This window comes from Tamandua tetradactyla, chromosome 17 (genome assembly GCF_023851605.1).
Source record: "Tamandua tetradactyla isolate mTamTet1 chromosome 17, mTamTet1.pri, whole genome shotgun sequence".
Lineage (NCBI taxonomy): Eukaryota > Metazoa > Chordata > Mammalia > Pilosa > Myrmecophagidae > Tamandua > Tamandua tetradactyla.
In genome coordinates, this window is record NC_135343.1 from 77,821,821 (window position 1) to 77,843,084 (window position 21,264).

Below are 21,264 nucleotides of genomic sequence, written 5' to 3' on the forward strand. Positions count from 1 at the left end.
TGGAATGTTTGGTAGAATTCACATGTGAAGCCATCTGGTCCTGGACTTTTCTTTTTAGGAAGCTTTTGAATGACTAATTCAATTTCTTTACTTGTGATTGGTTTGTTGAGGTCGTCTATTTCTTCTTGAGTCAAAGTTGGTTGTTCATGTCTTTCCAGAAATCCATCCATTTCATCTAAATTGTTGTATTTATTAGTGTAAAGTTGTTCATAGTATCCTCTTATTACTTCCTTTATTTCTGTGAGGTCAGTAGTTATGTCTCCTCTTCCATTTCTGATCTTATTTATTTGCATCCTCTCTCTTCTTCTTTTTGTCAGTCTTGCTAAGGGCCCATCAATCTTACTGATTTTCTCATAGAACCAACTTCTGGCCTTATTGATTTTCTCTGTTGTTTTCATGTTTTCAATTTCATTTATTTCTGCTCTAATCTTTGTTATTTCTTTCCTTTTGCTTGCTTTGGGATTAGTTTGCTGTTCTTTCTCCAGTTCTTCCAAGTGGACAGTTAATTCCTGCATTTTTGCCTTTTCTTCTTTTCTGATATAGGCATTTAGGGCAATAAATTTCCCTCTTAGCATTGCCTTTGCTGCGTCCCGGGGGTCCAAATGTGGGAAGGGTTGCCGGCCACCCCAGCCCGGGAGAGTGTCCAACCGAATTTCCTAGTCGGCCCGGGGCGCTAAGCGTGGCGGGAGGGTGCCAGCCGCCGCAGCCCGGGAGAGTGCACCGTTCCCAGCCGGACCGGGGAGTCATGTGTTTGGAATGGTCACCTTCGGTCACCTTCGGTCACCGTTCTCCACGGTCTGGGAATTTCCGACCCAACTCTCTCAGTTGGTCCAGGGGGCCTCTCGTGGTGGGGGCGCCAGCCGCCGCGGCTTGACGGGACCGCTTGCCCAGTTCTGCCAGCTGGCCTGGAAAGGAGGAAGGGAGGGACCCCGGCCTCTTGCCGTCCTACCCGGGAAAGCCCACGCCCCTCGGCGATCTCACCGGAGCTGGTTCTCCCAGACAGTCAGCTGTTCCAGGATGGGGTACGCCGTCCCTTTGATCTCCGTCGTGGCTCCGGGAGCTGCTCTGTATCGTCTCCACTCCCCCAGTAGCTGTTCTGGAGGAGGAAAGGTGAAGGTGGCCAGGCTGTCGAGGACGGTGGCAGAGGAGCTGGTGAAGGCGGAAGAGGGCATGGTGGTGGTTGGAGAGCCGCTGGAGCAGAAGGAGAAAGGAAAGGATAAGATGGCGGATGGTCCGCCGCCGGAGCAGAAGGGGAATGATAAGGGTTAGATGGCGGCGGGAGCGCTGCCGGCGGACAAGGGGGAAGAGGAGGGCTGGGTGGCTGGCAGCGGGAGCGCCGCTGGCCGAGAAAGAGGGAGAGGAGGGCTGGCTCAGTAAAGCAGTTTTTGAAAAGGATTACTGACACATTAGGCAAGATCAAGTCATGGTGATAGGTTGTAGGAATTAAGGCCAGGAGATGCTTGAAGCTTATATGACTAACCAAGGCTTGGCCGAAGAATTGGGATTTGAGAAGAGTTTATACATACTTTCTAATTGTGGCTCTGGTAGGAAGTCCCTAAGTTTTTCTCTTTTAAAAAGATTTCGGGAATTTATCCAAGAAGGATGTTTGTATATTGTGGTTCAGATTCTTTGAGATACATCCAATAAAATAATAAGGAATAAAAAAATTCTTCAAATAACATCATAATCCAGTTAGATCCGTTAGATTAGCTTTTTTTTTTTGAATGAGAGTTGGATTTACTTCTCATTTCAGCAAGAAAGTACTCCACAGAACCTCAAGGCATTTCATTTAGAGGGTATTAGCAGGACCTTATTATAGGGTCTGTATTTCTGTTAGTTGATTTGGGGGTGGGTTAAAGGAAGCATAGGTTTGTTCAGATTGTGTGCTACCAGAAAGCAAGAATAATTCTATGGTTGTTGTCTTTTTTTTTTTTTTTAAACATCACATAGTTATATATTCATCATCATGATCATTTCTTAGAACATCTGCATCAGTTCAGAAAAAGCAATAAAAAGAAAACAGAAAAAAATTCATACATACCACATCCCTTACCCCTCCCCTTCACCAATCACCAGCATTTCAATCTACTAAATTTATTTTAACATTCGTTCTCCCTATTATTTATTTATTTTTAATCCATATGTTTTACCCATCTGTCCATAAGATATATAAAAGAAGTATCAGACACACAGTTTTCACAATCACACAGTCACATTGCAAAAGCTATATATACAATCATCTTCAAGAAACGTGGCTATTGGAACATAGCTCTACATTTTCAGGCAGTCCCCTGCAGCCTCTCTGTTGCACCTTAACTAAAAAGGTGATATCTGTTTAATGCATAAGAATAACCTCCGGGATAATTTCTTGACTCTTTGGAATCTCTCAGCCATTGGCACTTTATTTTGTCTAATTTCTCTCTTCCTCCTTTTGGTCGAGAAGGTTTTCTCAATTCCTTTTGTGCTGAGTGTTTCCAGGTAATCTTTATTCTAGATTCTGACTCTGAATTTGCTTATTCTAATTAGAGGATCTGCACTTTTAAATCATTGACATTTAACTTTTTGTTTTCTACGTATCTTATGTTTTTCATTCCTTCATAGTCCATTACTGCCTTTTAATTTCGCATTTCCTTGCTTTTTTATAGAGTATCATTTTTATTCCTTTCTTCTTTCCTTTTCTGTTTTTTAGTTACATTATTAGTGGTTGCCTTTGTTAATTACAATTGTCACCTTAAATTAATAAAAATGTAGTTTGACTTGTACCAACTTAGTTTTAGAAGTATTCAAACTCTCTGCTCCATCACATACTTCCTCCGATATGTTATTTCCTGAGAAATATCCATCTTTATACATTGCATACCCATTAGCATAGGTATTTCTATTTTATATATTAGAACATACCTATGTTACCTTTACCTATGTTCTTTATTTGTTCTTATGGCCTTGAGCTACTGTCTGGTATTGTTTTATTTCAGCCTGAAGGACTCTAATCTTTAGCATTTCTTGTATGATTGGTCTTCTGGTAATGAACTCATTTTCAGCTTTTGTTTATCTATCAACATCTTAAATTCTCCTTTTTTAAAAAAATTTATCTGATTATTTACCATGCCAAGTTTATAATAAACTAATATGTAAAGTTATTAGAAAATTGTTGGGTACTTTCCAAGGAAAATGTTTCTCTCTAGAGGTGTACACTAAAGTGTATGTAGAACAATTTAAAGAGCTGTCTTTGTAATTTTCGTGTTCAAGTGTGGGGTAACATCAAGTTTTTGAAGAATAGAGTCTCTTTGTAATTCATAATTTAGATAGTTTGAGTTTATAAAGGTTTCAGATACCACTTCAGTTCCTGCAGGCTCCTAAACCTGACATTATAGAACTGACAGTTCAGAAATCAGCCGATCCAAGTCACCTAATTGTATAGATAAGGAATCCACTGGCATTGTCAAAGATTACAAAAGCTAATAAAAGGCAGAGACTTGACTACAAATCGTTTCTTTGAGAGACTCCACAAATGTCTGTTGGGCTAAGTAAGGCATATATAACCTGGAACTCTAGTCATATCTAAAATGACCCTGGTTTTCCTTTTGATTTAACATTAGCACTCATTATCAGTGCTGTTTATGCTTCTTTTTTCCTGGGATGTTTCAGTTTTGGCAACTATTCGTCCCATTCTTCTATGCTCATAATAGACCCATGTCAAATGTGCCTATTCTTGTTTGAAATTCAACATCAGCAGAGGGAGCTAACATGTATCAGTATCTACAAAACCATCAACATGTGAGTTTGGGGCAGCTCATTTCAGTCACTTATTACGTATCTTGCTCTGTTCATTTGCAATAGCCTCTGGTTCTGAGACCAGTTTTTCCAGAGCAATTGTGGATTACTTCAGGGATGTCAGTATCCCACATAGCAGTGAAATTTCTCAGCACATCAAGAATATGCCATGTAATGAATGCTTCACACCATGGTGAGTTATTATATCTCAGCCTGGTGGCTGTACATAACCATGCTGCAAGCAAGTAAAAGGTTACACACTTGTTTTAATTTAACCCCCACCCCCACCCCCAGCGACTGTGTGTAGCACAGTTGTCAATTAGTAAAAGAAATGTTCACATTCTAGCAAGCCAGTTCTGTTTTTAATTGCAGGAGCCATTCGTAAACGAACCTGCCAGACATCAGTTCATTGTCTTTACTTTATATATGCATAGAAAATTTGCATATATGAAGAAAAAAGTCGAATTTCCATATAAATGATTCTAATTTTGTGCTACTTTTCAGCATTGCAGCAAAGGAAAACTAATGGCCTATCTGTATATATTTATTTTTCTCCAGAGCAATATCTTAGTAAGAATGCATGTCTGGTTTGGTTGCACGTAATGGGTATTCAGAGTAGACCTCCAGTTTTCAAACTCATTTTCAGCAAACAGAAGCCATTGTAGAGGCTTCACCTTTTAGCCACAGTGGCATGATAACTGTAATCATACTGAAAACATTGCCTCCCCCTTAAAGACTGGCCCCCCCATCTGGAGTGCAATTTCAGTAGTCTTTTCTAAAAAGAAGCAAACAAAACCCAGGTACAGAAATGTTATTTGCCCTGATCTGGCAAAATCATTCAAGGATCTCATTTACTAAGTTGATATGTTTGGCTCCTCTTATTCTGTTACCAATTTTGCTTCCGTTGACTGCTTGTCTTTTTATCTTATCCTGAGTTTCAAGATACATAAACTATTGAAAAGGAAACTCAATATTCTTTGACCATTTCACTTTTTAACTTTTCCTCTTTATTCACTTACTTTTAGCTCTGGAGAAATTATCATCTCGCTGTATTTTCTCTTTAATACCACCACCAGCTCTCTAATGCATCAAGGTATGCTTAATAGAATATCAACATTCTAACAATGACACGACTGAGAAGAGACGAATTTTCTTAAGTTTAGAATAGCAAGGTTGATGTCAAATTTGAAAGGAAGGGCTAATGTTAATAATCTTAATAACCAAGTAAAAAATACAATCCCTTTTTTTGGTCAGGGAATACTAATCACTTTGTGGTAGATGATTCTGTTATTGGATACTGAAGTAATTAGGTTTAAGATATAAAAATGACGCAACTGAGAGACAAAAATATAGTAATTTGGGATTATCTTCCTAAAAAATTTGGTTGGAAAATTAAGGACACTTGCAATTCAAAGTTTTATGATGAAATCCAGGTATGTTATGCTGTGGATTGCTTCTTTAATTGAAAGTGAGTGTAGCAGTTGATGGTAAGCATCCACACTCTAACAGAATAACAAACCACAAAAACGTTGTGCTTGTGAAGAGGTCTGTAATTTTGCATTTGATTTTTCCATCTTGGCTCATTCTCAACTGTTCATGATTTGGACTCTTAAAGCCTTCCTCAGCATTTAACTAAGTCTGTTGGTGGAAGGTGCTGGAATTGTTTCTTTACACAGAAACTGATCTTTGTCATAAATCACTTTTATAGTGAGAGAGCAGCTAGGTAGGACACGTTGCCATGTCTTCCCTATTCTCCAGATCTTTCATGGTGATGCAGAGGTAATCCCCAGATAGGCAGGGGTAGAAATACACGTCCATATCCTCGTAATACTGGAAGTCCTCAGTCTGTACCTCGTTGAGAAACACTGCCTTCATCACAGGGGTCAGCAAAAAGGTTCTCATCCCTGCCATCTGACACCACCTCTGTTGGTCTAACTTCAGTTTTCCTTCATTTTTTTTCCTCCTTCTGTATTTTTTTGCATGGGCAGGCACCAGGAAATGAACCCAGGTCTCTGGCATGGCAGGCGAGAAATCTGCCTGCTGAGCCACCTTGGCCTGCCCTCTCCCCCTTTTTTTTTTTTTGCATGAGCAGGCACCAGGAATTGAACCCAGGTCTCCAGCAAGGCAGGAAAGAACTCTGCATGCTCAGCCACCGTGGCCTGCCCTCTCCTCCATTTTTGAAAGTTAGTTTTGCCAGATATAGAATTGTGTTGAATTTTTTTCTTTAAACACATTAAATATGCCATACCACTGTGTCTTGCTTCCAATGTGTCTGATGAGAAATCTACTGTTAATCTTATTAGAGATCCCTCGTACGTGACAAGTTTCTTCTCTCTTGCTTCTTTCAGCATCTTCTCTGTCTTTGAATTTTGACAATTTCTGTATGATGTCTCATGGTACAGATTGCTTGAAGCCTGTTTTGCTTAGAGTTTGCAAGTCTGTCCTGCTTAGAGTTTGTTGAGGTTCCCGGATGTATATATTCATGTCTTTTATTAGATTTAGGAAGTTTGGGGCCTTTATTTCTTAAAATACTTTTTCTATAGCTCTTTTCTTTTTCTTGTCTTCTGGGACTTGACTCAAATGATGTGTATGTTGAATGGTGTTCCATGGGCCCCTCAGGTGCTGTTCATTTACTTCATTCTTTTTCTCTGTTTCACACTGGGTAATTTCAATTGCCTGGTCTTCAAGTTTGCTGATCGTTTCTTCTGCTTGGTCATATCTGCTATGGTACCCAGCTAATGAGGTTTTCATTTAAATTATTGTACTTTGTACCTCCAGATTTTTGTTTAAAGTGTAATAGTTCCTAAGTATGAGTTTCTTCAGAGATGGTTTCTGGCATATTCCATTTCTTTTCTGAATGGGTCATCCTTTCCTGTTTCTTGTGAGTTTTGTCATTTTTTTAAGTCTTATTCTGTCACTCCTTTGGGATTGCTGGTTTTGTTTTTTGTTTTTGGTAGTTGTTGAGAGCAAACGCCATCAATTTGTGAGTTTTCCAAACTTTAAATGGGAAGAGAAAATTTTAAAAAAAGCAAAAATGGAATAAATTAAGTATTGTCTCCTTAAAATTCCTCTGCTGCTTTTGCCTGGCTCAGGGGAGGAATTGAAACAATGGCTCCCCTCAGAGCTGGTTCCCCAGCCTTCCGAAGTACTGATCAAAGAATGATCAGGTTAAATCACAGCCTCCTTGGATTTTGGAGGACTACGTTCTTCTATCCCACCCTGGCAACAGCATATTACAGCAGGAGCCCGTATGCAGTCCCTGCTGCTGTCTGCTGTCCAGTTTGGTGGTGGGTGATGGTAGTGGCTGCCTGAAGGTGATATTTATTGCAGCTTATCCTCTTTCTCTAGGTCTTCCCTGGCTGCTGCTCATTGTCCCACTAGACTCCAGAGTTTCAAAATAATCCCTCCAGACAGTTGTTGCCAGTTCCATAGTTGTTTGGAGAATAGCTCCAGGCCGAAGTGTAAGGTCCTCCCTGATTGTGTCTGTACATGTCTGTTATCTTGGACATGTACATGTGACCCTAAGAATTCCCCCATTTATATACCTGTAAATGTCCGTTCTCTAGGAAACAGTTTCCTCACAGTCCCAGGTACTGCATTGTGTGGTATGTCCTTCCCTTTCCCCAGGCAGCTCAATTGGACTGTTTTCCTTCAGTGTATGTGGGACAGCTGCTGCCTTCTACATGCAGGGCAAGTTCCGGAATATGTAGTCTCTGAGGCCACCACTGGACAGATTGGGCCGAACATAAGTGCTCTCAGTATGTTTATGAGGGCTACTCTGATCTGTGCTGCTTCTACAACCACGAACAGGGATCCACACTGGTTGGGCAAGGTTACTCTGTGCCAAGCCTCTGAGGGACTGGAGGAGAGGCCAACTTTTCTTTTTTTTTTTTGTTTTAAGAGTAAGCAGTTAGAAAATGTATTAGGAACTCATATGAGAGGAACATTTGCGCACTTTCACAGGAAAGAAGTGAGAGGCAAGAGGCCAAGATCCTACCGCTTTTAAGTGGCCTTTTTCTTGATTTGACTCTCTCCCTGTTACTGCAGTCCTTTAACTGTTTCCTGGAGGGTTTAAAAAGATGTCTCTGTTAGTTTTTGCAGACTGTTCAAAGCTTTGATTAGGGATATGGTGCTCTGAAGCATCTCACTGTATCATCTTGATCCTGCAGATGCTTTGAAGAATAGTTGTGCTGTACATAGATTTTTTTGATTGACATTTTTTCATGCACTTTGACTTATCATAATGCTGTAACAGAGACTCTATTGTTTTTTATGACATGATAGCTGTTAAGTTTATGATTGTTTCATTGTCTGTAATGAGTGCTTTTTCTCTTTCTGCCATTAAGATTTTATGATTTTCTTTGGCTTTCAGCAGTTTGACTGTAATGCATTTAAGTGTGAATCTCTTTATGTTTATTCTATTTGGGCCAGTTGTTGGACTCATTGGATTAGTAGCCTGATGTTTTTCATTAGATTTGGGATGCTTTTGCTTATTATTTCTTTAAATTCTTCTTTTTTTCAAGCTCCGTCTTTTTTTCCCTTTTTGCTGGAATTCCCATTATATGTATGTCTCACAGTCTTTGAGGTTCTTTTTCTTCAATCTTTTCTTTTATTTAGATTGGTTAATTTATTGCTCTGTCTTCACTCCACCCATTAAATCTACTTTTATCTTTAATGTGCTTTTGAACCTCTTTAATGAACTTTTAATTTTGGGTATTTTACTTTTCAACCCCAAAAAGATCCCCTTTATACTTTTCTTAAGATTTCTATTTCTTTGCTGAGATTCTTTTTTGAGTCATTTTCACCATTCTTGCCTTTTATTTCTCAGTCCTATAATTTCTTATAATTGGTATCATCTTGTTTTTTAAAGATATTTACAATAGAATTTCAAAGTCTTTTCTAAAGCTAACACCTGTGACACAGAAATTTCACTGATTACTTTCTTTCTTGAGTATGGGTCAGTCTTTCTCTGCATGTCTTGTAATTTTTTTACTTCAGTACTTGGTTGTGATTTTTGTTCATTGATGGTTTTGTTTGCTTGTTTGTTTAGTGACTCATCTGGACTAAATTTGTGAAATGTCTCTTCTGCAATGTGCAGCCACTGATTACTCTTCCCATTTTTTTTCAAAAATTTTTTCTTTTTTAATTTTAAGCCTGGCTTACACTTTTTTTTTAACTTTTTTTATTGTTTAATATAACATATATGCAAAGCAAAGAAATAAAAAAGCAATAGTTTTTAAAGCACTCTTCAAAAAGTGGTTACAAGACAGATCCCAGAGTTTGTCATGGGCTACCATATGATCCTCTCATATTTTTTCCTTCTAGCTGCTCCAGAATATGGGAGGCTAGAGGACTTAAATATTTTTTTATCATCACAATTGACTTTTTTTCCAAAAAATAACGTATGTACAAAAAAGCTATAAATTTCGAAGCACAGCACCATAATTAGTTGTAGAACGTATACTTTGACATGGTTATAGTTTCATGATTTTAGGTTTTACTTCTAGCTGCTCTAAAATACCAGAGATCAAAAGCGATATCAATTTAATGATTCAGCCTTCATATTCATTTGTTAAATCTTATCTTGTATGTATGACTCCACCCTCTTTGATCTTTCGGTACCTCTCTTTAGGGTGGTTTGGGCTATGGCAATTCGAAATTTTTTATATTGGAAGGGTCTGTTATTAATATGGGGTAGGGAGATGGAACTATCTGTGTTCTGGAGAGGTTGGTCTAGGTTTCAGGACTTATCTGGACCAGGGACCCATCTGGAGGTTGTAGGTTTCTGGAAAGTTACTCTAGTGCATGGAACCCTTGTGGAATCTTATGTATTGCCCAAGATGTTCTGTAGGATTGGCTGGAATGGTCCTGGTTGGGGTTGGCAGGTTATGATAGGTAGCAAGGTCCACCTGAAGTGTGCTGAAGAGCAACCTCCGAAGTAGCCTCTTGACTCTGTTTGAACTCTCTCTGCCACTGATATTTTATTAATTATACTTCTTTCCCCCGTTTTGGTCAGGATGCAATTGCTGAACCCACGGTGCCAGGTCTGAATTCATCCCTGGGACTCACCTCCCAGGTTGCCAGGGAGACTTTCACCCCTGGAGGTCATGTCCCACATAGGGGGGAGGGCAATGATTTCATCTGCAGAGTTGGACTTAGAGAGAGTGAGGCCACATCTGAGCAACAATAGAGGTCCTCCAGAAGTAACTCTTAGGCATACCTATAGGTAGTCTAAGCTTCTTGCTACATACATAAGCTTCACAAGAGTAAGCCTCAAGATCAAGAGCTTGGCCTATTGATTTGGTGTCCTTAATATTTGACACAGTATCAGGGGATTCCCTGATGTAAAGTTAAAAAAAAAAGTTTCCTTATTTTTTTCCCCATCCCTCAATGGACTTTGCCAATACTTTTTTATTACCTTCTTAATATGTTCTAGGATGTTTCTAGGCATTATATTAAGCTATACAGGATTATATTCTTATTCTGGGCTCCCTGTGTTTCAGTTGTTCAAATGGACTATCCAGACAGGTTGAGTTAGATTATGTGCTGCAGAAAATTTAGGTTCTGGACAAAATAAACCTTTCTTCCTTTGGTCTCAAAGAGTAGGTGCAGTTTAAAATATAGACACTGTCTTCCTTACCCCATGTTCTGAATTACCTTAATCCCGACCTGATTGTCTTTGTTCCTATCTCTAAACACGAAGTTATTGATATATAAAACAGCCTCTCAAAATCCAGAAATTATAATTACCACTCCGGACTAAATGAGTTTGCTATAAGAGCTTACAATCTAGGCCCCTGTTTTCTTGTAAGCATTTTCTAAAGGAGACCAAACAATAATTGTTCCTTCATTTTCTGGCTTATTTTTCCTCACCAAATGTCCCACAGGTTTATTCACATCACTGCATACCTCATGACTTCGTTCCTTTTTGTAGCAGCATGATATTTGATCATATGTGTACACCATTGTTTGCCAGTCTGCTTCTCAGTCAGTTCATCCTTCAGCCACCTGCATTCATCTAGCATCATATAGAATGCCCAAAGTCCACAGTCCATTAACACTCTCAATTTTAGATAATTTCATTGTTCCCAAGAGAAAGATAAGCAGTAAGCACACCCTCACCAAATATGAAATCTAAACCGCCGAACTCTTGTCCCTTCTCCTGTTATTTACCCCTGCTGTTGCTGTGGTACTCCTCATGTTTTCCTGTTAAACATAGCCCATAAGGTACAATAGCAGTAAAACATACTTTTATTCATTGATTCTTCAGTTATAATATTTGCTAAGTTTACTTTGTTTTGTTCTGTGATAGAGATATGAAAATTAGAAAATTGGTTTGATTTGGTTTCACTGTGAGTTGTTCAAAAAATTGAGAATCTTTGTTCACTTTTGTAACTGCTGAGATGACGAGATTGGGCTTTTACTCCCAGTATAATTAGTGTGTAACTTTTACTCGTCTATAAATGGCCACAATAATAGTCCCCATGTCCAGGTTTTTTTGTGAAAACTAAATGAGTTAATTTAAGTGCTTAAAATGTTTCCATATAGTAAGTTCTCAGTTAATAACTATTTTCATACAGTTGCCATTTTCTTCATTTAAATTGATTTTCCATTTGTAGTTCTTTAAAAGTTTAATTGCTAAAATTTAGGTTTTATTACTTTGGTAATCCCCTGTCTGCCTAGCTAGCGTTATTAAAATAAATTGTTTCTTGCCTCAGGTGGTAGTATGCATTTGAATATTTGAATGTTTTCCCAGTTTCATGTATCTGTGTTGATGGAATTTTATTGTACTATAGGTGGTGAGCTTCATTTTCTCCAAATTGGAGGAACTTGTGATGATATCGATGAAGCTGATATACTGGTGGATGGATCTCTTTCTAAAGGAATAGAACTGTCTTCAGAAGGTTCCAAACCTTTATCAAATCCTTCAAGTCCTGGCATTTCAGGTACTATATTAAATTTTTAAAATTATTTTAAAATGTAAATCCTTGTGATATTTAAGGTTTTCTGGAACTTTCTTATATAATAAGCCTTATTTCCATTTTTTAAAATCAATTGTCAATTTTTTGAAGGAGTTCATTTCTTTGTTGACATTCTTTTATCAGGTTTGCTACTGAATATTATTTATGTGATGCTCAACCTGTTTTTAGGTTAATCAGTATGGTGAAGTCACCTAAGAAGTAAACACATTATTTCTGTTCTAAGGAACTTATGATCTTGTTAAGGAGGAGAAAAAAACTCTTCTTTGTGAAAAAGAAGAGTACATTAAGTATAAAATCAGTGGAATGGGTAATATTATTATTGGAATTGAAAAGCTAAAAAAAATTCTCTAGGTGGCGTGCTGAGTTTAGACCTCAATACTCCATTGTGAAACTCCAAATAAGTTTGTGTGTATGTGTGTTTTGCCTTTTCTACAGCTCAGGTTCTACACCGCCCTCGAGAGTTACTTTTCAAAGGAAGTAGTAATAGAAAGTTACTCCAATGTTTACTTTTACTTTTCAGCTACAATAAATTTTCCATGATTTCTTAACTATGCAATTCAGTTTTATGCCCTTGACGTATTATAATAATCTAGAAAGCTTTATTATTCCTACCCTTTATGTTTATAGCTAGTCTTTTTACATTTCCACAGTGCTTTTATGTTTTACTCTTGGTACTTAACATATTTTATCCCTTGAACCTAGCATTTAAAAGAAGCTAGTAAGTCTTTAATGAAAAGTCTGTTTAAATTGAAACATACTTCAAATAGAAATAATTTATGATTTGGGATTTACTCTTCATAGACATTTATATTTAGGCATGTCACCATCCTTTCTGGCAAAAGACCCCACAAATTTTAGGGATTACTAGTATCATATATGGTAATCTTCATTATCTTACGTATTAAGTTTTCTTAGCCTCAGCAGAAGGTTGTCCTCTACATTGTAGAATGTTGGCAGCATTTCTGGCCTCTACCTACTAGGTCCCAGTACAGTACACTACTGGCCCTTATAAGCGTGAGACAGTGAAATATTTTCCTAAAGTTCCTGGTAGGAAAAATTGCCTCACCTCACGCCCAGTTCAAACTATATTTTATACTGTTTCAGGCAGGATCTGAGCTTTGCATAAAAGATGAATTTATAATAACAAGGGCTAATGGGATTTGAAATAAGCTTGTAAAAGTCATAGTATTTAATGTAATTTCTCTTTGAAAATATTCTAGAAGTATTTTAGTCTTTTTTAAACTCATTTTTATTAATTGGAACAAGAACAGCAGTTTCTCAGCTTTGTCTAATGTTAGACATTTCACATATGCGAATACATGTGTTTGTAAAGGAAACTAATTTGTCTGAACCGAGTTGTTAGCCTTATTGTAATGCCAGCGTATATTAAAAAAATGGTCTTAACTATCACAGATATTGGAAAAATATTGTTAAATTTTTCAGTCTGCGAGTATTTGTTATGAGCATATGTTGACTTTTTTTTTAACGTTTCAAAATTTCTTTTCTTTTGATAGCTTTCAAAATTTTCATATTCAGCACAAAAATTTTCCCATTTTTACCACTTCCATGTATACAATTTAGTGATACTAATTACATTCACAATATTGTACTACCATCCCAAGTATCCATTACCAGACCTTTATGTTACCCAAAATAGAAACTCTGTACCATTATGCAATAACTCTCCTGATCTTTGGTAGTCTGTAATCTTCTTTATCTCTCTATGAATTTGCATATTCTGGGTATTTCATAAAAGTAGACTCATACAATATTTGCCCTTTTGTACCTGGCTTATTTCACAAAATATGCTGTCTTCAAGGTTCATCCGTTGTAGGATGTGTCAGAACTATATCCTCTTTTATGACTGAACGATATTCCATTGTGTAAATGTATGTTTTGTTTGTTCATTCATCTGTTGATGGGTACTGGGTTGCTTCTACTTCTGGCTATTATGAGTAATGCTCCTGTGAAAATTGGTGTACAGATATCTGAATACTGTTTTCAATTCTTTTAAGTATAAACCTAGAACTGAAATTGCCTGGACATTCAATAGAATCCCTGTTACATGAAACTTTTCTGAACTCATTATACTCATAGTCTTCCTAATTCACTCATAATTTTTGAAAGAGTAACTATTATTCATTGAGCATGAGGTATTGTGCCAGATAGTCATCCAAGATTTCTACATGTAATATCTCATTTATTCCCTAACTACAACATTAAAAGAAAGGTACTATTTTCACCATTTACAAATGATACGTAGAGGTAATAATTATGTTTCTCAAAGTTACATGGGCTGTAACGAGAACAAAGATTATCATGATGGTTAAGTTATGTGGTGTGGCTAAAGGCTTTCACATAAATGTTACATCCACAGCATTTTGTTTCCGATATGAATTTGTTTAACTTCACAAAAAAGGTAGTATTCAAAGACTTTGAAACGCTGATTGAATAAACATACCTAATGTCTAAGTCTGCCAGTGTACCTATGACAAATACCACACTGAAACAAAAGGAATTACTGTCTCACAGTTTTAGAGGCTAGAGAGTCAAAATCAAGGTCTAGGTAGACTTTATTTTCTCTTGGATTCTGTAGCATTCTGGTGCTTTCTGGGGTTCCTTGGCTTGTATCTCTGCTTCCACCACATGCAGTCTACCTCCTTTTCTGGCTTTACTGACTTCTGGCTTCTATTTCTGCTTGTCAGTCAACTGTGTCCCTGCGTAGGTTTCCTCTTCTTATAAAGACTCTGGTCAGATTAACCAAGCCCATTTTGATTCAGTTAACCTCTAAATAGAATCTTCAAAGATCCTACTCAAAATGAGTGTATACATTAACTAACATTTTCAAGGCTCCCATTTAAGAATGTCCTGTTTACCCAAAGGACCAGAGATTAGGTCTTGATCATGTCTTTTGTGGGGAGCATGATTCAGACGCCAGCACTTAATATAAAATCTCTTATGATGACAATGTTGAGAACACAAAGAAAAAGTTATTACAAGAGCATTGAATTTTCCTCTTGTATGACTATTAATCTAACATAGTCTGACCAGTCCCTATTTGACTCTTCTGGTTTCAGACGACCTGCCCTCTGAACTTACAAAAAACTATTTGTAAGAATAAAAATGAAAATATAAATGTAAAAGAACACCTAAAGCACCCCATGCCCCATATCTATTATTTGTTTAATTTTTTGTCCTTATTTTTTACTCATCTGTCCACACCCTGGATAAAGTGTCAGCCACAAGGTTTTCAAAAGGTCACAGTGTAAAAGCTATATAGTTATACAGTCATCTTCAAGAATCAAGGCTACTGGAATAGTTCAGCAGTTCCAGATATTTCCTTCTAGCTATTTGAATCCACTGAAAACTAAAAAAGGGGTATCTATGTACTGCATTAAAATAACCTCCAGAATGACCTCTCAACTTTACTTGAAATCTCTCAGCCTCCTGAAACTTTATTTTGTTTCATTTTTCTTTCCCCTTTTGGTGAAGAAGGCTTTCTCAGTCCCACGATGCCAGGTCCTGGCTCATCCCGGAATCTGGTTCCACGTTGCTGGGTAGATTTATACCCTTGGGAGTCCTGAACCACGGAGGGGAGGACAGTGAGTTTACTTGCTGTGTTGACTTAGAGAGAGAGTTTACATCTGTGCAACAAAAGGTTCTCTGGGGGTGACTCTGCATCATTGTAAGTAGGCTTAGCTTCTCACTCTGCATCATTGTAAGTAGGCTTAGCTTCTCACTCTGCATCATTGTAAGTAGGCTTAGCTTCTCACTCTCCATCATTGTAAGTAGGCTTAGCTTCTCCTTTGCAGGAATAAGTTTCATAAGGGCAGGTACTAAAATCAAGGACTTGACCTATTAAATTGGCGGTCCCCAATGCTTGTGAGATTATCAGGAATGCCCAGGTGGTGAAGTTTAATAATTCTACATTTCCCCCCAGTCCCTCAAGGGGACTTCACAAATGCTTTTTTATCCTCTGCCCAGATTACTCTGTGGTGTATTGGAGCATCACACTGACCTGTATAATCCAACAAGATCTCACTGCCTGTCAAGATTTGATGTAATTATGGTGTTCAAATAAACTGACCATATAAGTTAAATTAGATAGTGTGCTACAAAAACTATAAATTTTGTAACAAATAAACATCTCTTCCTTTGGTCTCACACAGAAGTTGAAGTTTTAAAACACAGTCTGTATCATCCTTTACACTTTAGTCTGATTAACCAGATCTATTTCATTCATCTCTGTAACTGAAGTATGATCTCCTTTTCAGCTCTTTTAACAGTTGCTGTATAGGGTAAACAACTTTCATAGCTGAAGAACTCTAGCTTTGAATCTCAGATGTCATACAGACACCCAAAGTTCCAGGGACCAGTCAGGTTATGTACAAAGAACTTAGCATCTCAGAATTTAGAAATAACAGTTACAACTCAGAAATTGATGTGACTGCTGTTAGTACCTTATAATCTAGGAACCTTTACAATAAGCCTTCATCTGATAACCTATGTTCTTAAATTCAATTCTTAAGAGTTTGCACATTATAGTTAGCCCATATTAGTGAGGCGTTATAATGTTTGTCTTTTAATGGCTTATAATGTTTCTGGTTTATTCCACTCAACATACTGTCCTCAAGGTCCATCCACCTAGTTCCATGTCTCACAATTTCATTCCTTCTTGCTGCCACTCAATATTCCATTGTATATATACACCACATTGTCTTTATATACCACAGTTCACCCGGGTACCTTAGTTGATGTACCCTTAGGCCACCTCCGTTCATTGCAAATTAAGAATGCAGCTGCCATAAACACCAGTGTGCAACTTTCCATTTATGTCCCTGCTTTCAGGTCTTCCAAATATACACCTTTAGCAATTCTATACATAGCCTCCTGTGGAACCTACCACACTGCCCTCCAGATGGGCTGTACCGTTCTACTTCCCCACCAGCAGTGAGACAGCACATCTCTCTCCACGTTTTTCCAGCACTTATATCTTTCTGTTTCTTTTTTAAAAAGTTTTATTCACACATCACACAATCCATCCTAACTAAGCAATCAGTGGTTCCTGGTATAAATTCATCATTATGCTCTCACTTCTAGTCTGTATGAGACTATTTCTATTTCGTCTATAAACAAGAGCCTGAAGAGGAAGGGGGGAATAAAAGAGGAAGAATATAAAAATTGAAAATAAAATAAAAAGGGAAACAACACCAAGAATCCCATTATATCCCCCACTTATTGACATTTAGCTTTGGTGGCTTGCGTTTGTTATATTTATAGATTAAAAGCCAGCCAGTGTTATGTGCTTGCTGATGTCTGGCATTTTGTTTTATAAACAACAAGGTCTAAAAGTTGATCTAATGTCAGTTTGGCTTGCAGTACTACCCCTGCCTTTGTTATTATTATACATGCAGGGTGGTTAGGGAAGTAGCTTCTAACAGGTGGGGTTTGTAGACTGAGTACTCTCTATAACGATATTCAAGATGGATTTTTTTCTTCTCTGCTTATAAGTAGTCAGTGCTAGTTACTATAGTTGTATGTTGGTTTTTGAGCCTAATTTGTTAATTTTCAGGATATTTGGCAGGTGTTGTAATTGAATAGAAAAACATGAATTAAAACTTATTTTCTAAAAAAACTCTTTAAATACCACTTTCACTTGTGTTAAGGAGTTGATTTGTTGGTGGACCAGCCATTCACCATTGAAATCTTGACATCTCTAGTGGAACTAACCCGCTTTGAGACTTTGACGCCACGGTTTTCAGCCACTGTTCCTCCATGCTGGGTAGAAGTTCAACAAGAGCAGCAACAAAGAAGGCATCCTCAACATTTGCATCAGCAGCACCACGGAGATGCTGCTCAGCATACTAGAACGTGGAAATTGCAGACTGACAGGTAAAACTTTCTTCCAGGATGCTTAATTTTACTTCCCTATATTTGTTAGAGGAAGTAGAATTCTTAGGTATATTATTATTTCTCTTAACTTTGCATATAAAAGCTTTCTTGTGGTTTTTGTCACTTTTGACTTTGGAAATTGCAGTGTTCCCATTTCTTTTTGTAGTTTTAGTTCAGAAACATTTTGTTCTATAATATATGTAACATAAAATTTGAAATTTTAACCAATTTTTGAGGTATGATTTAGTGGCATTAATTTAACATTTGTAGTGCTATGAATATTTCTTTTTAAGTTTTTGTTGTAGTAATATGTATATAACTCACATTTGCCCTCTTTAACCAATTTCAAGTATACAGCTCATTGGTATTAATTATATTTACAGTGTTGTGCTGCTATCACTGCTGTCCATTACCAAAACTTTTTCATCATCCTAAACAGAAACTTTGTATTATTAAGCAGTAGCTTCCCATCCACCCCACTCCACTACACCCTGCCCCAGGTAACTGGTAATCTATGTTCTGCCTCTATGAATTTGTATATTTTAGATACTTCATATGAGTGAAGTCATACAATATTTGTCCTTTTGGTCTGGCTTATTTTATTCATGGTGTCTTTAAGGTTCATTCCTGTTGTTGAATATATCAGCACCATTCCTTTTTAAGGCTGAGTCATATTCCATTGTGTGTATATACCACATTTCCTTTATCTATCTGTCAGTGATCGGGTTGGGTTACTTCCTCATTTTAGCTATTGTGAATAAAGCTGCTAAGAACATTGACGTATGTATGTTCTTAGTTGCAGCTGTGGGATAAAATCGTGAGAGTAATACACAATTGCAATTAATTTGGTCATTCCTTAAATTCATTTTGCAAATATTTAAGTGCTTATTTTGTGTCACACATTCTTATAGGCACTAATAAAAGTGAGTCTTAGGGAATTTATAGTCTAGTTTACACATACTGACAGTAAATGAATATATACTTCATCATGTGATCATAATTGGTATGAAAATGTTCACAGTGTGGTGTAGAGTTGTTTTGTGTGTATGTGAGTGAGACAGAGATAGAGAAAAACATGTGTGACATTTTTAATATAATGATCCAGAGAAAGGTCTCCTTGGACACATTAATTAAGTGGCAGAAGTATGCTTTCTGAGTTCTAGCAAGAAAGGCCAGTGTTGTTGGAGTGCAGTAAGTAGGGGAGGTCAAAGAGGTAGCTGAAAGCCTAATTATAATTGTCCTTATAGGCCACAGTAAGTAAGACTTTCATCCTGTGTGAGATGGAACGATATTGGAGCTTTTGATTGCAGGAGTGGTATGATACAATTTACATTTTAGAAGGATTGGTGTGATTGCTGTGTTGAGAATTGATTACAGGTGGGTGTGTTAGGCGGCAATGATAGAAGCAAGTTTCTAGTGTGGATGCTATTGCATTAATCCAGGCAAAGAAATGACAGGTCATGTTGATAGTCAAGGGGGTAGTAAAAAGAGTGGTCAGATTCTGAATGTAATTTGAGGTGAGAAAAAACTGAATTTGCTGATGTATGGTGTGTCTGTTGTGAGAGAGAAGATTCAAAGATGATTCTATGATTTTGGCTTGAGCTAATTGAAAAATAGAGCTTCTTTTTACTGAGATTGGGAAATGAGAATCAAGAAGTTTGGTTTTATTTATAATAAGTTTGAGAATGAATGGTAGGTATTTGGATATGATTCTAGAATTTAGCAAAGGATTATTGACTTGGAAGTTTTAGTTTTTCAGTATATATATTGTATTTAAAACTGGAGAGTAGACATGTAGAAAACTTATAGAATATTCTGGTTTTAAAATGCATAGTCCTAGAACCCCAGTCATAAATCTAGGGTGGAGCCTTGGAATCTGCAGGTAATTTTGATACACAACAGTTCACACTTTAGGAACACTGGTTTATCCGGGCAGGTGTAAATTCCTAATGTGAGATTTTTTCATTGCCCTAAGTTTAACCTCGCTGTTGGATGTTGCTTATCTTCTTTCCTGAGCCCGTTGAGAAACATTAACTTTTATTGGAGTCTAAAAATTAGAAAGTATGAAATGTGATATTAACAGTAATGTAATATCACCACAGAAAGATTTTTGCTTTATTTAGCATTTTCTCCCTTATTTGACAGTAACAGCTGGGATGAACATGTATTTGAATTGGTTCTACCTAAAGCTTGTATGGTTGGACATGTGGACTTCAAATTTGTTTTGAACTCAAACATCACCAATATTCCACAGATACAAGTGACTCTGCTGAAAAATAAAGCTCCAGGCTTAGGGAAAGTCAATGGTAAGAACGGATCAAAATGTATGTTTGAAAATTTTATCTTGTAAGTTGGTTTCTCAAAAAAAACAAATTTTCAGCTTGACTGTCCAGGTCTGACATCCCTCCCTTTCCCCAGTATTATTTGCCTGGTCTACTTTTATTTGATTTTATTTAGAAAAGTTAATTCAGACAACGTTTCAGAACTCTTCAGACACTCAAAAATTTTCAGAATTGAATAAAGTTGAATAATTTAATAATGCTTTTTGGGAGGTAGAATTTTTTTTTTCTTTTTTTTCCTTAGCTTTGCTTTTAGCCTTATTACAGAAGACTTGATTGTAAAGAGAACTTGGTTATTATGAAAGTTACATATTCTTTTAAAGTTAATAGTAAAGCCCAACTTTTAATTTAAAGCCATAAATATATCAAGCAGTATCTATCTTTCTGAAAAATTCAAAATTTTATGATGAATTATTAAAATAGATTTACATTTTTAATGTATTAGGAACTAGATATACTTCTCAGTGTTTTCTCTTAATAAGTCAGTTTAAAAGGCTGGGGATAATTTCTGAATCAAATGGCAACTTTATCAGGTACAAACATTGAAACTTGGAAAATTTCTTACGGAAAAGTGTATCTGTTTCTTTTTATTTAAGTGTGTGTGTGTGTGTGTGTGTGTGTGTGTGTGTGTGTGTGTGAAAACATGCACATACATACCTGTCTACATACATACGTTCTTTTGAATCATGACAGATTGTTATTTAATCATCTTGACTCAGGCTTTGACATTTTTAAAAAATGTATAAGTGCTTGTAGTGTGTAGCTCAGGGTGAAAACTTTGGTTGCCATCAAAATACTTCAGGTGAATATTTTACTACAATTAAAAGAGAGGAGCATATAAAATAATTAGTTGAACCTAACTTGTTCCTCACCGAGCGACAGTTTTTATAGCATCTGTGTTGAAAACCACAGTTGTTCCCTGTTTAACAGAATACTTTAGAGTTTTAGGCAGATAAATCATTGATATTAAGCAAAATTAAGTTTACTAATATTTTTATCCTCTAGAAACAGCAGTAGATAGGCAGATCACCTTTCCTTTGTCTCCAGCTCTTAACACTGAAGTAGAACAAAACGGGAAACCGTCCCTGGTTGATCTGAATGAAGAAATGCAGCACATGGATGTGGAGGAATCACAGTGTGAGTGAAATTATAGAGCTGTTGTCCATGACAGAAAAAGGAATAGTGATCCGAATGCATCATGTGGGGCACAGATTTCCTCATGGCTTGCAAACGCTTGTGTTTAAGAACGCAATTAAAATAACATAAAATTCTGCTTT

General features: G+C 36.9%; 1 protein-coding gene across 12 annotated transcripts in view; it reads left to right on the forward strand.

Annotated features, from left to right (window-relative positions):
• The window catches only part of BIRC6 (baculoviral IAP repeat containing 6), a 311,805-nt gene that overhangs the window by 96,701 nt on the left and 193,840 nt on the right, over positions 1-21,264 (forward strand). For 8 of the 12 annotated variants that reach the window (XR_013164578.1, XM_077135017.1, XM_077135019.1 and 5 more), the window contains exons 11-14: positions 11,571-11,720; positions 17,423-17,648; positions 19,794-19,954; positions 20,993-21,124. Coding sequence is in view for 11 of the 12 variants with exons in the window: in XM_077135017.1 (XP_076991132.1) it covers positions 11,571-11,720; positions 17,423-17,648; positions 19,794-19,954; positions 20,993-21,124 (669 nt within the window). In the remaining variant the exon portion in view is untranslated. The remainder of the gene's footprint in view (positions 1-11,570; positions 11,721-17,422; positions 17,649-19,793; positions 19,955-20,992; positions 21,125-21,264) is intronic. The other 4 variants (XM_077135020.1, XM_077135022.1, XM_077135027.1 and 1 more) reach the window with 1 other exon arrangement.